Raw genomic sequence first — 14,361 nt, 5'->3', positions numbered from 1 at the left:
GGAAATTATGCCCTGTCAGTCACATAATTTGCAAATATTTTCTCTCTGTTGAGTTTTGAGAGCTCTTTATATATTCTGGATGCAAATCACTTTTTTTGATATATAGTTTGAAAGACTAGAGATCCCTTCAAGAAAATTAGAGATATCAAGGGAACATTTCATGCAAAGATGGGCACAAAAAAGGACAGAAATAGTGTGGACCTAAGAGAAGCAGAAGATAATAAGAAGAGGGTGGTAAGAATACCAGAAGAACTGTGCAAAAAAGGTCTTAATGACCCAGATAACTATGATGGTGTGGTCACTCACCTAGAACCAGACATCCTGGAGTGTGAAGTCAAGTGGGCCTTAGAAAGCATCACTATGAACAAAGCTAACGGAATTCCAGCTGACCTATTTCAAATCCTAAAAGATGGTGTTGTTGAAGTGCTGCACTCAATATGCCAACAAATTTGGAAATCTGGTCCCATCACTTCATGGCAAATAGATGGAGAAACAATGGAAACACTGACAGATTTTATTTTCTTGGGCTCCAAAATCACTGTGGACTGTGACTGCAGTCATGAAATTAAAAGACGCTTGTTCCTTGGCAGAGAAGCTATGACAAACCTGGACAGCATATTAAGAAGCAGAGATATTACTTCTCTGACAAAAGTTCATCTAGTCAAAGCTATGGTCTTTCTGGAAATCATGTATGGATGTAAGAGTTGGACCATAAAGAAGGCTGAGTGTTGAAGAATTGATGCTTTTGAACTGTGGTGCTGGAGAAGATTCTTGAGAGTGCCTTAGACAGCAAGGAGATCAAACCAGTCAATCCTAAAGGAAATCAACCCTGAATATTCATTGGAAGGACTGATGCTAAAGCTACAATCCTTTGGCCGCCTGATCTGAAGAGCCAACTCATTGAAAAAGACCCTGATTTGGGGAAAGATTGAGGGCAGGAGGAGAAGGGGGCGGCAGAGGATGAGATGGCTGGATGGCATCATCAACTCAATGGACATGAGTTTGAGCAAACGCCGGGAGATAGTGAAGGACAGGGAAGCCTGGTGTGCTGCAGTCCATGGGGTCACAAAGTTGAACAACTGAACAACAGCAAATACTTTGAAGTATTTTCTCCAAGCTGTGCTTTGCCTTTTCATTTCCTTGACAGTGTCTATTGAATAGCAGAAGCTTTAAATTTTGATGAGGTCCCATTTATTGATTTATTATTTTATGGATTGCGGTTATAGTGTCATATCTAAGAAATCTTTGTCTAACTCAAGGTCACTAAGATTTTATCTTATATTTCTTTGGAAGTGTTGTAATTTTGGGTTTTATATCTAAGTCTTTTGCCCAATTTGAATTAATTTCTGTATATAGTTTGCTGTATGGATTGAAGTTCTTTTTATTTTTTGTACTTGGCTACCCAGTTGTTCTAGAACTGTTTTTAAAAAGACTGCCTTTTTCTCCTTATTTGCATTGTATCTTTGTCAAGATTCAGTTGTGTTGTCCATATATCTATAGAGTCTATTTTGTTCAGTTGATCTAATTGTCTATCTTTATACCAACATTGCACTATTTTAATTGTTATAACTTTATCATGAATTGAGATCAGATAGCCTGAAGTGAAGTCGTTCAGTCGTGTCCGACCCTTTGCGACCCCATGGACTGTAGCCCACCAGGCTCCTCCATCCATGGGATTCTCCAGGCAAGAGTACTGGGATGGGTTGCCATTACCTTCTCCAAGGGATCTTCCCAACCCAGGGATCGAACCCAGGTCTTGTGCATTGCAGGCAGACGCTTTACTGTCTGAGTCACCAGGGAAGCCTGAGTCTCAGGTAGCCTGAGTCTGATGTTTTACAAAACATTTTTGTAGTGTCATGAGCATCAGTTCAGTGGACTTTTCTTCCCAATCCCCAGGATATGATCGTCACCCTTTCAGGCTGCAGAATTTCATTCCTAGCCACATGTCAAACTGTTTCCTGTGTCCCTTAAGGGGAGAGAACCTGATTCAGATTTGGCTTGGGAACGCAGGGCCGCAGGCTGGAAGTGTCCGTCCGTCTGCGGTGGGTTGTGAAGTGTGCGGCTGGCTTATAGTGGTTCTCTGTTAGGTCGGTCCTCAATCTTGGCTTTGCAGCTGGATCCTGTGTATCCCAAGAGGCTCTGGAGAAACTTTCAGGGTCATAAGATGGACTCTAAGCTGGGTCCCCCTTCGTCACCTTCTCTGCTTTACTCACTGCAGTCCAGAACATGGAAGAAATGAAATTTGGCTTAAGTGTGTTTGGGACCCAGGGATTCAGGCTTCTCGGACCTGGGTGTGGGGGCCGTGCCTCCTCCCTTCACCCCAGCGCAGGCCCTCAGGCCTCCTGGAGTGCAGGTCCAGGATGCTGCGGGCAGCTGATCGCCCACCCCTGGGGCCCGGTGGGCACGGCTCTGCTGAAGACCTCGTGTGTGCTGCCTGGGGGTGAGCGGCAGGCCCTCTGAGACGCTGCTTTGTCCTTTCTGATGTTGGGGACTGGAAGCTGGCTGGTCAGTGGACACCACTGTCACTTCTTTCTTTTGGCCGAGCCACTGGGCATGTGGGGTCTAAATTCTCTGACAGGGGTCGAACCAACACCCCCTGCATTGCAAGCGCAGAGTCTTCACTGCTAGACCACCAGGGAAGCCCCTCAGGGTCACTTCTTACTGTGCCCTTGACACTCTCTTTTTGAAAAGTACTGGGTCAGCAATTATTGATAAAATTGATGTTCTGCCCTGCACCACGGCCATCACCAGAGTGCCTCTGGGGCCTTCTCTCTGCACCCCTGTCGGCTGGGGTCCCGGACTCCTGTTGGGATGCACATTCTGGCCTCCAAGCCTGAGTTCTTTGCACTACATGCTTCCTAGGTGCCATGGCAGAAGCAAATCTCTTTTTCAATTGGGTGTTTTCACAGTTACTTAAAAGCAGACTAAGAAATCTCAACACATCGACACAGATAGCTTTCACATCAGTATTTTAAAAGTCAGAATGAATTTAGTGTGGTTCAAGAAAGTTGTTTTTTTTTTAAGAGTCCTGGGAGTGCAGACACGCGTGTGTGTCCGTCTCGGGCTGATGGGTCAGCCGCCGTGTACCAGGCTGACCTGCGGGGGCATAGACGTCGAGGAATATCTGTCTGTGCTCGATTCCAGAGGGTGGCGGACATGGCTGAGGCTGATGGGGCACCCCCGTGGGGCTTAGAGATGGAGTCCCCAGCTTGCTGCTCTTCCTTCCTGGTGCCGTGGCCATGGTCGCTTGGGTGTCCTTCATTCATGACGGTGGGGGAAGCGTGTGGGGGGCGGGGGACTGTCGGGGGCTCTGAGGCTACTGGAGGGGTGGGGGAGGGACGCACAGGGCAGGGGGTGGCCAGGGCCGTGGGTTCTGGCCTGACCCATCTGGCGGCTCCTCCAGGGAGGGTCCTCCGTGGAAATAAGCGCAACGCCCACTGGTCCCCAAGTGTCCATCAGCTCGTCTGCTCCTCCCAGCACCCCCGGAGGTGGGTGCTCTACTGTCCCCATTTTGGGATAAAGAGACGAGGAGTCAAGAGGTGACTGACATGCCCGCATCCCAGGGCTGGTCCGCAGCGGGGGAGCTCCAGGCCTGGGCGCTGGCTGTCACTGCAGTTGTCCAGGGAGCCCGGGTGGGGCTGGGCGGACATTCTTGTTGTTAAAAATCGGGAAACCAAGAAGACTGGTGCGTTTTTTCGAGCACAATGATAGAAAACTCTTCCAATTTATGCATGAAAAGAGGCATAATTTTGTTACAGGATAAGCCAAGACAATGTGCGCTGGAAGCTTTTCTTAGAGCCCGAAGTGTCTCCTTTCTTAGTCAAAATGTGTCTTTTCCGTTCAGCTCGTGATGTGATGGTGTTATTAGCTCCCTTTAATCTCCCTCACACATGTGCTTTTAAAAAGGTCTCACTTTTATTCAGAGCAAAGTGGGAACTCTGTTTCCAGAAGCCAGTCACCTCCGGTAAAGAGCCAGCACTTGGGAGAGAGGCAGACCGTGACGCCTGGGTAATTACAGTCCGAAGCAGAGAGAACCGATTTTCCCGCAGAAAGGGATAATTAAAATGTTTGGTTTTTACCTTGAGCCTTCGTAGCAGGGCTCTGATGTTACTGCCCTTTCGATGAGGTTCTCGCTGTCCTTGGTAAGGATTAGAAGAGTGTCTTTTGCAAGCGTGCTTGCCTTTTGCATCTCCTGTGTGTTGGAATAAACTCCCATTTCTGTGTGTTCATGGACTTTTACATTAGAGCCCATGTGGGTGAGCAGTGAACTTCCGCTGTAGAATATTTAAATGTCGGCTTTGGGAGGCTGCTGAGTACAGTACAGAAATAGTTTTTCGAGGTTCACTTCAAATAATTGCTGCTATCGAGGTCTAGTGGGGCCCTGGTTAAATTAATTAAAGCTACGGGATCAAGACTCAATGTGATAAAATTTTTGTTTTCTCACCTTCTCTGTTCCATATCAGCGTGGAGAGATGCTAGTTAGAGCATCAAGGAGTGGAGGGATTTGTGTCTGTTAAAATTAAGATCGTGTAGAACTGGACAAAACATCTGTTAGACTGTGATTAGCCAAATTCCCCAAATTTCATTTGGACTGGCGCTGAAAGGACACGTTTGCCAAATAACAAGCAAGACAGATGCCCCAATTACATGATCATATTTGCAAGGACAGTTTACTTAAAGTCAGAGCATCATTAGATACAATGAAAACGGAGCGACACATTGCCCCATTGATCACCTTCGGAAGCAGCCAAGTATTCTCTGGTTTGACTGCGGCTCTTTCATCGCTCATCACCCTTTTAACTACAGTCTCCCGATAACCACAGATCTGACCTGTAACATGAATTAAATGCCTGAAAGCAGCGCAAGCGTCCATCACATCTAAACCAGTAGAATCAATGCCCAAGTCCTTTGACATGGGCACCATGAGACCTGGCAGCTCATGTTGCCAAGATTTTAACTCAAAACTGTGAGGGTGTGGTGTGGTCCGCGTGCCCAGGCAGTGGTGACGCTCGCTGTGGGACTCAGGGAGGAACTTGTTACAGGGGGTACATGGATCCGATGCCCTTTCTCTCAGCCCTGCCCTCTGTGGGCGGGGGAGTGGGCTCCTGGCCTGGCTCCAGCACCAGAGACTGAGCCCTGGGGACGCTCTTGGGGGTTCAGGGAGCTTGAGCCTCTGTCTCTGAAGGGCCTGATGATGGATCCCCTCCTGGACGCTTATCCTGGGCCTGCAGCCGGCTAGGTGCTCCGTGAAGATTGCCCACCACGCTCACGGCGCCCCCAGTTTGCAGCATCACCGGGGGCTTCAGCCTGAGCGCAGTGCCCGGGGTTGGACTTTTGAGCAGAGATCACATGGGCTCAGGTTTTCACCTTGTTCTTGCTCCTCGCCTGCCCTCCGGAGCTTTCCCTGAACCCCAGCAAAGACGTCTGAGAGCAGGGATCTGGGGGGGGGGGTCATGGGGCGCGTGGATGCTGGAGTGGGTAGCCATTCCCTTCTCCGGGGTGGGCTCTTTCCGACCCAGGGATTGAACCTGGGTTTCCTGAATTGCAGGAAGATTCTTTACTGTTTGAGCCACCAGGGAAGCCCACAATATTCTTGCTGTGGGAAATAGAATTTAGAATGTAAAACCTAGCGTAAAAGGTAGTAAATAGTTGTGAGCACCCTCCTTGCACCCGGCTCTCTGCCCCTAGAGAAGAGCTCTGCTGATTATTTATCTTGATTCTTTACTTCAAATAAATACAACATACGTTATGGTGAGAGAATCCTCCTGCGGGCCCTGCTTAGATCCGTCGCTCTCGAAGCGGGTCGGACCTTGGGGATGGCCTCCTGTGGCCCCACCCGCTGGGGACTGTGACTTGCTCAGGGTCACAGCGTTTGCTGGTGCAACTGGGGCCAGCAGGCCGCCTCACCCCCAGGCGGTCTCCCTCCTTCGTCCTGACCCAAGAGGCTCATCCGAACCCCCTCTCTCTGTCTCTGGTTCCAGAAAAGCTGGGGGGAGGAGGGAGCCTGCCACTTTATGTCACTTGTCCTAAACAAGAACACTCCATCCAGTGGACGGCAGAGATGTCCCAGCCTTGGCCACAGCCGCTGCTCCTGGCACCTGCCCGCCTTGTCCAGACATGGGACCACTGGCTGCAGAGGCAGGGCCGCTGGCCTCCAGCCCCTCACTCTCCCCGTGCCAGCCTGCCTGCCATTACTGACCTCCTTTGGGGGAGATTTCTTCTTGGCTAATATCCCTTGTTATCTGAGCTCAGCTGAAGCGGGATAGCAGGGAACAGGTGGCAACCACATGGGATGTTCATACAGCACTTCATACTTTCCAAAGCATATTCTATCATGTCTCAGAAAGGCAAAATGCTGTCTCGGTCAGAGGGGGCTGGGAAGAGGAGTTGTGCCTGGGGAAAATCGGGAAGGCTTCCTGGAAGAGGCACCCTGGGATTGGTCTTGTGGGCAGTCTTCACCCTTCTCTAGAGTGATGGGGATCGTGGCTTTTCCTTCCCTCTGAGATATAAGAGTTAGATTAATGCTCAAGTTTTATTTTTTTCAGAACATATTTGTTTTTTAAAACTATTTCAGGAAGTGTGTTTTAATTAAAGAACTTTTCAGAAAAAGAGAATTAAAGTAGGCTCATTTCGAGCTTGCTTGGCTAAATCCTGGTTTCATGTCCTGTTTCCATGAAATTCTTAAGATTATGCCTCGGTTTCACTTGGTGGCTTCAGAGCATCAGGATTCCGGGGAGTGAAGTTGCGGGCTGCATTCAGAAGTGATTGCGTGCATGCATGCTAAGTTGCTTCAGTTGTGTCTGATTCTTTGCGACCCCACCGACTATAGCTCACCAGGCTCCTCTGTCCATGGGGATTCTCCAGGCGGAGCGGGTTGCCATGCCCTCCTCCAGGGGATCCTCCCGACCCAGGGATTGAACCTGCGCCTCTTATGTCTCCTGCATCGGCAGGCAGGTTCCTTACCACTCACACCACCTGGGAAGCCCTCAAAGGTAATCAGATGGAGAGAAATCTCGCAGGCTACTTTGGCATGGGCCAAATCTTTCAAAGACGTGTTAGATGGCGATAATCAACTGCGTTATAATTGCCTCTGCAGTAAGTTGACAGGTGATTAATATCATGAACGTCACATTTTGCTTTGAGCAGGACTGTGGCGTTGAGAACTTGGGAGCCGCAAACCAGACAGGAGCAGCACAGCCTCAGTGCGGTGTGGCCACGCTGTTCTCTGCAAAGTTTTATTCTTCATTAGATTCTTTGATCTCAGAGTTTCCCTGGGGTCTGTGCCTGGGGCTCTGGGCTGCATCTGGTAGGACCCCTTCCCTTCCATTGCCACCCTCGCCCCCAGCCAGGGCCCAAGCCTTGCTGCTCTCCTTTCTGTGGAATTCCACAGAGTCGTCCTGTCCACGGAATCCACAAAGATAGGATTCTGCTTCTCTGCTCTGCCCAAGAGAATCACCTGGTCCATGAATTGGTGCAATAACTCATGAAGAGGCCCTTCTTTCCACAATCAGTAAATGACGGGGGAGGACCCCCCGCCCCTCCAATGCATGAAATACGCGTTTAGGGAAGAGTGATGTGAGCTCAGGTCACCAGGAAGCAGCATAGATGGTTCTGGAACCCTGTTTTGCTGCCTCCTGATTGGAGGGGGTGGATGGTTCAGGCGGCTGTGGGCTAGGACACATCTCTGCTCAGAGCACTTACGTGGAGTCCCAAGTCCATATACTCTGATTCCATGTCTGCAGAGACGAGGCTCATTCTGTGACGCTGTCTTCCCCACCTCCACTTGCTTGACTGGTCTGCTTTTTCCCTCACTCCTCCCAGGCACAGCCCTGCCCCTCTGTCTGGGTGGGCTTCTTCCAGGCAGGACCCTTGGTGCTGGATGCTTTGAGAACAGTGGCGCCCCCTGGGGTTGTGCAAGGAAGTGGCATCGGCTCCAGCCTGCGGGGAGGAGAGTCCTTCTCAGTGGCCACTTGCCCTGCTGACCACCTGCAGGAGCCCACACTGTGCCCAGAGCTCAGGGCCCGGGCAGCTGCCCCCGTGAGGGGACAGTGGGGGTGGGGGAGGATGCGAGGATGCTGAGGAGGTGGCCGAGAGGAGACGCCCCGCTTTGTGGTCTTAGAGACGTCCAAGCAAGCCCTTCCCTTACTGTAAAATCCTCCTGGTTTCCTGGCCGTGTCCCCATCACCCAAGCTCTGAAGTGGCCCTGGGAGCCACGTGGTAGTGTGAACGCCCCGAATTTACCCACCTGTGGGGGGGCAGGTCCCCGTGGACGTGACCCAGGTGGGGCGGTAGGTGATGTGGCTTCACTCTCTGCCTCCCTGCGCTTCACAGGTTCTGCACTTGCCTCAGCAGCTGAGCAGGTGAGCTCTGGGGGGCTAGCGCTCAGCTCCATGGCCACAGCATGGAGAAGGGCTGGATGGGTCCATCCCTGCCTTCTCCCCAGTTATGGCCGACTTAGAGCAGACTTGGCTGCCAGTTAATCCAGTGTCAATCAATATGAAATATTTGGTATGCAAATCGAATTCTCTTAACTGTCAGCTTTTATTTGCCAATATGGCGGGCCTTTGTTTGTTTCTGTTATAAAGCCAAATCCTTAAAACTCTAGGTTCTTGGTATTTTGAAATTTCAATTATCTGCTGTGATTGTATCTCTGTTTTCAGAGACATTTGCATGCAGTAGGAACTGGTGGTAAACAACAGTGCCTTTTGAAGTGAGGAGAGCTATTTCAACCTCCAGTGAGAGGAGGAGGCCGATGTTTGCTTGAGAAAAATCACTTTTTACAAGCAAGCCAGAGCAAGGCGGAGGCCCTCTGGGAGCCTGAGGTGGTTCTTTGGGCAACAACTGGCTGTGATCCCAACTCTGCGCTGGGTCTGGGCATGCGGGAAGCGCCTGGGGTTGGCACGGGGGCCTGGATGGACCGGCTCGCCTGCAGCCTTGGTGAGCCTGGCTCCTCCACGTCTTGGTGGACCTTCAGGATTGTGGCATCGGCGATGTTATGTTCTGGAAAGCACGGAAGGACCTTGAGCTGCCTGGAAGCTCTGTATCTCTGTGAAGATCTATGCGCGGCTCTTGTTTAAAGCAAACCTGGACTGAACATCTTAAATCCTCGCAGATTCAGGGGCAGCGAACAGCAGTAATTGCTGCCCCTTCTCCTCCATGTCACAAACACTTGCTGAGCTCTGTTCTCCATGCCGAGCGCCCCGTGACAAGCCCAGCAGAGCCCCGGTGGATGGGGACACACGGCCTCCTATCCGTCAGCATGTCCTCTGCCCAACACGGCCGAGGGTCTGCAGGGGAGGGGGGCAGGTGGCAGGGCCCGGATATGGGGAGCTGCTTTTTCCCCTAGAACATGGGCCTGGTCTCCTTGATAAGGTGATCTTGGAGCATGTATTTGAATAGATGTTTGCAGAACGTCATGGTTACACTTTAAGCCAAATGAATGCACTCATCTAAGCGGCGTGGTGGAAGCGCTAAGAACCCTCAGATGCTATTTTCTGAAGGACCGAACTTGTCTCTCATTCTGCCGCCTCCCTCCTTGGGGCAGGGCTGCCAGGGAATGGAGGAGAGGGTCTCCAAGTAGCCTGTCCCTGGGGACGGTTCCAGCACGGAGAACGGGTGACCCCCCGCTGGGCCAGTGCCTGCCGATGGACGACTGTCCTGAGCCACTGTGAGGTTCTCACTTCTCACTTCCCAGGCCGTCGCATGAACCCTGCCCACACCCTCTCAGCAGATGTCCTTGCTGAGCTGGAAGGGCCTGGGAGGGGAGGGATCAGGGTCGGGGCCGTGAAGGAGGCACCCTGTGAGCAGAGCCTTCAAAGGAAGACCCTGGGGGCCCCGCCTGGCTCAGGGTCCTTCTCCCTGTAACACAGGGCTGGGGGCTCGTGGTCTTGGTGGTCAGGGAAGCGACTTGTCCACTGTTCGGCAACTGCGGAAAATAGGAAATTGCCCAGTCTTTCCATTTTCTTCTAGAATTTAGGTTGATGGTTGGCAGAAGAGCAAGCCTTTCAGGGCACACGGTCCCTTCCAGGGACAAAGACGTGGCACCTGTGGCATCTCCCCTGGCTCATGTCCTGCCCATCTGAGCAGCGCCTGGGTGAGGGGGGGACCCTGGAGGCGCCCCCGGGCGGATCTTTTCCTTCCATTGTCATGGTGATTCTGTTCCGCCATTCCCTTTCTGTTTGTTTTGTTATCTGAAATTCTCTTTAGCTGTTTACTGGGGCTGGTGTGTTTCTTTGTTTCTCTGTTTTCCCTCTGTACATAGATTACGTAGCATCTGCTGCGAATTTTAATTACGACGCTCAACTCCAAGGGAGCCCCGCAAAGCTGCAGGCGTTGTTAGCAGTCCAGACCCATGTCCCTGGCACAGACGGAAGGTTGCAAATACGTGAGGAGTCAGGACCCAAGACAAAGGAAATGTAAGCCTATAGTTTCCTCTTGTCCTGACTCCTTTTATTTAAGAGATCTCTGTGGCAAGGGACTGGTATGCCTAGGATTGCTTTTAAGCTTTTTGTTTTTTGCCAATAATTGTCCTTTGATTCTTTAGGCAGTATCACAAACCCTCAGTCTCTTTTAAAGGAGCAGTTATGGGATTTGTAGCTCAGCTAAAATGGCAAATGCAATTCTGTGTTTGGTTGCTTCAAATTGCAAGAATAAGCTTATCAGATGTAAGAAAAATTAGGCTGCTGTTACTTCTCAGCCTAAAAGCCTTTCCAAAACCCAGTGGACCATCTACTCAGGACTTCCCTGAGGCTTGTGCTGTTGCTGTCAGTGGTGGGTTTCTGTAGCGTGTGGTTCTTGTGGTCTCTGCTACACTGGACGCATCAGGCAGGTCAGCGTGTGCCCGGGGCCTGCGAGGGGATGGTCCTCCGGCTGGCCCCGGCTGGGTGCTAGCCTCCACGCAGCACCTTCCTGCCCAGCGGGACTGTGCCTGCTCTGTCATCACGCGCAGCCAGCACCGTGACTGCCTTTGATTCCAGAGGCAGAACTGCTGATCTGTGATTGTGTGCGTGTGTGTGCATGCTCAGTCGTGTCCGACTTTTGCGACCCCTGTGGGCTCTAACCCGCCAGGCTCCTCTGTCCATGGGATTCTCCAGGGAAGAATACTGGAGTGGGTTGCCATGCCCTCCTCCAGGGGATCTTCCCAACCCAGGGATTGAATCTGCGTCTCCTGCATTGGCGAACGGGTTGTTTACCACTGAGCCACCTGGGAAGCCCTAATCTATCAATACTATTATGAGTAATTATTTTGCTGCCACCAAAAGTAGAAGGCGTACTGAGACCTAGGGACTTGAAATGTGTCCCCTGGGGCCCTCTGTCCCAAGCTGGATTTCTAGACCTCCAGGTGGGAGGCCTGGGGCTCTGCCAATGGATGTGCTTTGGGTGTGTCCTGGAAGGGTGGGAGCAGGCAGTGGCCACCCTCGGGCGCCCTGGGCACGTGTCTGCCCTGGGTATGGTGTGGCTGCCTCCTGGCCCAGCCACCAGGGCTGCAGAAGGTGTAGACGTTTCCCCCGGGGACTGGCATGTGCCTGCGTCTTGCTCTGACGATGGCCCTAAGCTGGTGTCGGGGACCCTTGTGAAGTTGCACTTGACTTTCTGCTGTGTCCCCGGTCTGCCCAGTGCGGGCTCTCCATGTGGGTTGGGGGGTGGTGCGGGGGTCCTTCCCGGGGCTGGTGAGTGAGTCTAGGAGAGCCCTGGGCTGTGCTGACACCCCGCGAGGGCCGCACGGGCATCAGCTGTGACTGCCCTTCACTGCCTCTGCCTGACAGGGTTTCGTCTTTGGAAAGTCTACACAGGGGGCCTGTCATTCAGGGCTGAGGCTGCCAGGATCAGGAAGGCTCACCATCGGCCTTCACCGAGGCTCAGAGCTGGACTGGGGTCCAGGGCCCGGGTTGGTAAGGGCTCGGCCGCTCTGTCCTGTAACCACCTCTGCCAGCCCCTCTGCTGAGGCCTCTCTCAGGGTCCTGGCCTCCTCACTCATGGTCCCTTCACCCGCTGGACCAGGAGCCCAGGCTGCCCCTTCCCCACAGCCTGGCCTACTCTAGAGGGCCTGTGGGAGAAAGTTCTAGAGGTCCAGGCAGACCATGCTGTTTCCTTATTGACCTCTGCAGCTCTGACCGTGCCCGGAGACATCGTGGCTGTGCACAGTTGGGAAGACCCCCGTCCCTATTTCCTGGGACTCCTTCCGCCCCACAGAGACACCTGGCCCACCGCCTGGTGCCCTCCAGATGCCCACGTTTGCCTCGAGGCTGACCCTCCCCTCCAGGATGCTGGGCACCAGAGGTCACCTGGGCTGTGAGGAGAGCCCTTCGCAGGACAGAGTGGGTTTGGCACTGACCTCCTCTGGGCTGTCTCCTCCCGAAGTGCGGAAGGGATGTGGAGGGACTGACGTTTCTGCCTGGGGAGTGGAGAAACTTGACAAAATCAGTGTTTTCGACACCAACAGCCAAAGGGCTCTTTCCCGGGAGTGGGACAGGCGCTGCGTCTTTTGGGAGGGGGTGCGTGTGTGCCAGGATCCTCTGGTGACAGAGAGCGAGGCTGCCTCCCGGGGGTGCTCTGTGTGGAGGCGGGGGGCAGTGGTGTGCCCACACCCGTATGTGGGGTCCACCTCGCCTGCCCTGAGCTGCTGTGTGAGGGCCAGGTGACTGGGAGCACAGCTGAGCAGACCCTGGGTCTGAGCGCCACGCTCATCCTCACGCTTTCTCAGCTCACACACCTACAGGAAATCAACGGACGCAGAATCAGTCCTTGCCCCCAGCCCCCTCCTAGCAGAATGGAGTCACCCGAGGATAAATGAACCGTGTGGAAGAATCAGCCCCGTCCATTTCATCCAATGAGGCACTTCTAATAAAGATGCGTTTTATGCTTGCTATGTGTTCATCGAGATACGGATAACATTTATGTTCTTCTGATTAGTTGCGTACTTGTAACAGCGTAACAGCGTAGCAAAATTCAATCCGGAAGAAAGTTATTTTTGACATTAGAGTCTCATGGTCACTGGAAACAAACAGTTATATTCATATCAATGTTCTCATGCAGAGGAGAGTGAGAGGATGAGGAACAGCACAATTCCAAGCGTAAACGTCGACCCCGTGGGGATAAAGTTCCGTGGGAGACGGGGAATGGGCATACGAGTTTAAGAGGAAGCAAACAGACATGTGAAAGATTTCTGGCTGTTAAGAACTTGTCTGTGAATTTTTAAGATGGGGAGATGGTGGGTATGGTAAGCCTTGGCATTCAGATTCCATGTGATGTGTTTAATAATGACGTAACAGTTTCACTGTAAACTATATTATAATATGCCAGAATTTATATCCCTTTCTGCTGTTGGAACCTGTAATGAACATTTTCAGAGATCAACTTGCAAATCCCAAGGGGTCCCTGAGTGGGCAGGTGAGGATGCCCTGTGGGTACCAGGCTTCAGCCAGACTGAGAAGGCAGAGCTGGGGGCTGAGTCCTGGGTCAGAGGCGCCCCTCCCAAACCACCCACAACAGGCACAGACGTGATGGATTTATACTTCAAGTTTGAACAGCCTTTCTATTTTAGAATAATTTTAGATTTACAGAAGAGTGGCTAAGCTATGTAGACATATTCAGCATACTCCACACCCAGAACCCCCTGCTGTTAGCATCGCACATTCCTAGGGTACATTCGCCACACCTAATTCATAATGCTGATGTAGCGTCATCAGTTAAAGATTGTGTTTTACTCTGCTCTCCTTCATGTTTGCCTGACGTCATTTTTCTGCCCTGGAGGCGACCCTGGACACCACACTCATTCAGCCTCACGTCCCCCTTGGCTCCTGCAGCTGTGACAGTTTCTCGGTCTTTCTGTACTTTTGGTGACTTGACTAATGAGGAGTGTGGGGCGGGTCTTTTGCAGAGCATCCCTCCTGAGGAACTGTCTTTTTCCCGCTGCTCAGGCCCTCACTCTCCTGGACCCCCGGCCCCACGGCTCCCGGGCATGGCTGGCTCAGACCCCTTAGTCCTCCCTTCAGACGTCCACTCGCCTGAAGCTGTAGACAGGACTTGCGGAAGGCCCGTGGCCACCCCGTCTCCTCCCCGCCACGCTTCCTTTCCGTGGTGGAGACTGTTCCAGATACCACGGTCCATCCTCACAAAGAACGTCCGCTCACCCTGCAGTGTCTGTGAGGCGCTGCCCAATGAGGTGTGTGGGCACGGTGCCCGCCTGTGGGCTGCATTCCCGGTGGTGAGTCCAGGGGCCGCTGTCTGCACCTCCTGGGTCAGTGCTGGGCTGGACCACCGGGTGTCCATTCTGTGGCTGCAGCCATGGTGACTGGTGGCCCCAAGCCTTGCCCCTGCCTGGGACTGGGCACTGCTTGGCAAACTCCTGATTAAATGATC

General features: G+C 52.4%; 1 protein-coding gene across 1 annotated transcript in view; it reads left to right on the top strand.

Annotated features, from left to right (window-relative positions):
- The window catches only part of LOC145539267 (uncharacterized), a 97,083-nt gene that overhangs the window by 64,408 nt on the left and 18,314 nt on the right, over nt 1–14,361 (top strand). Inside the window, exon 3 of the mRNA XM_081572984.1 lies at nt 13,920–14,164. Within this exon, the coding sequence (XP_081429110.1) occupies nt 13,920–14,164 (245 nt within the window). The remainder of the gene's footprint in view (nt 1–13,919; nt 14,165–14,361) is intronic.

This window comes from Giraffa tippelskirchi, chromosome 2, assembly GCF_054371585.1.
Source record: "Giraffa tippelskirchi isolate mGirTip1 chromosome 2, T2T-mGirTip1v1.2.pri, whole genome shotgun sequence".
NCBI classification, from domain to species: Eukaryota; Metazoa; Chordata; class Mammalia; order Artiodactyla; family Giraffidae; genus Giraffa; species Giraffa tippelskirchi.
This window is presented reverse-complemented; position numbering and strand designations above follow the sequence as displayed.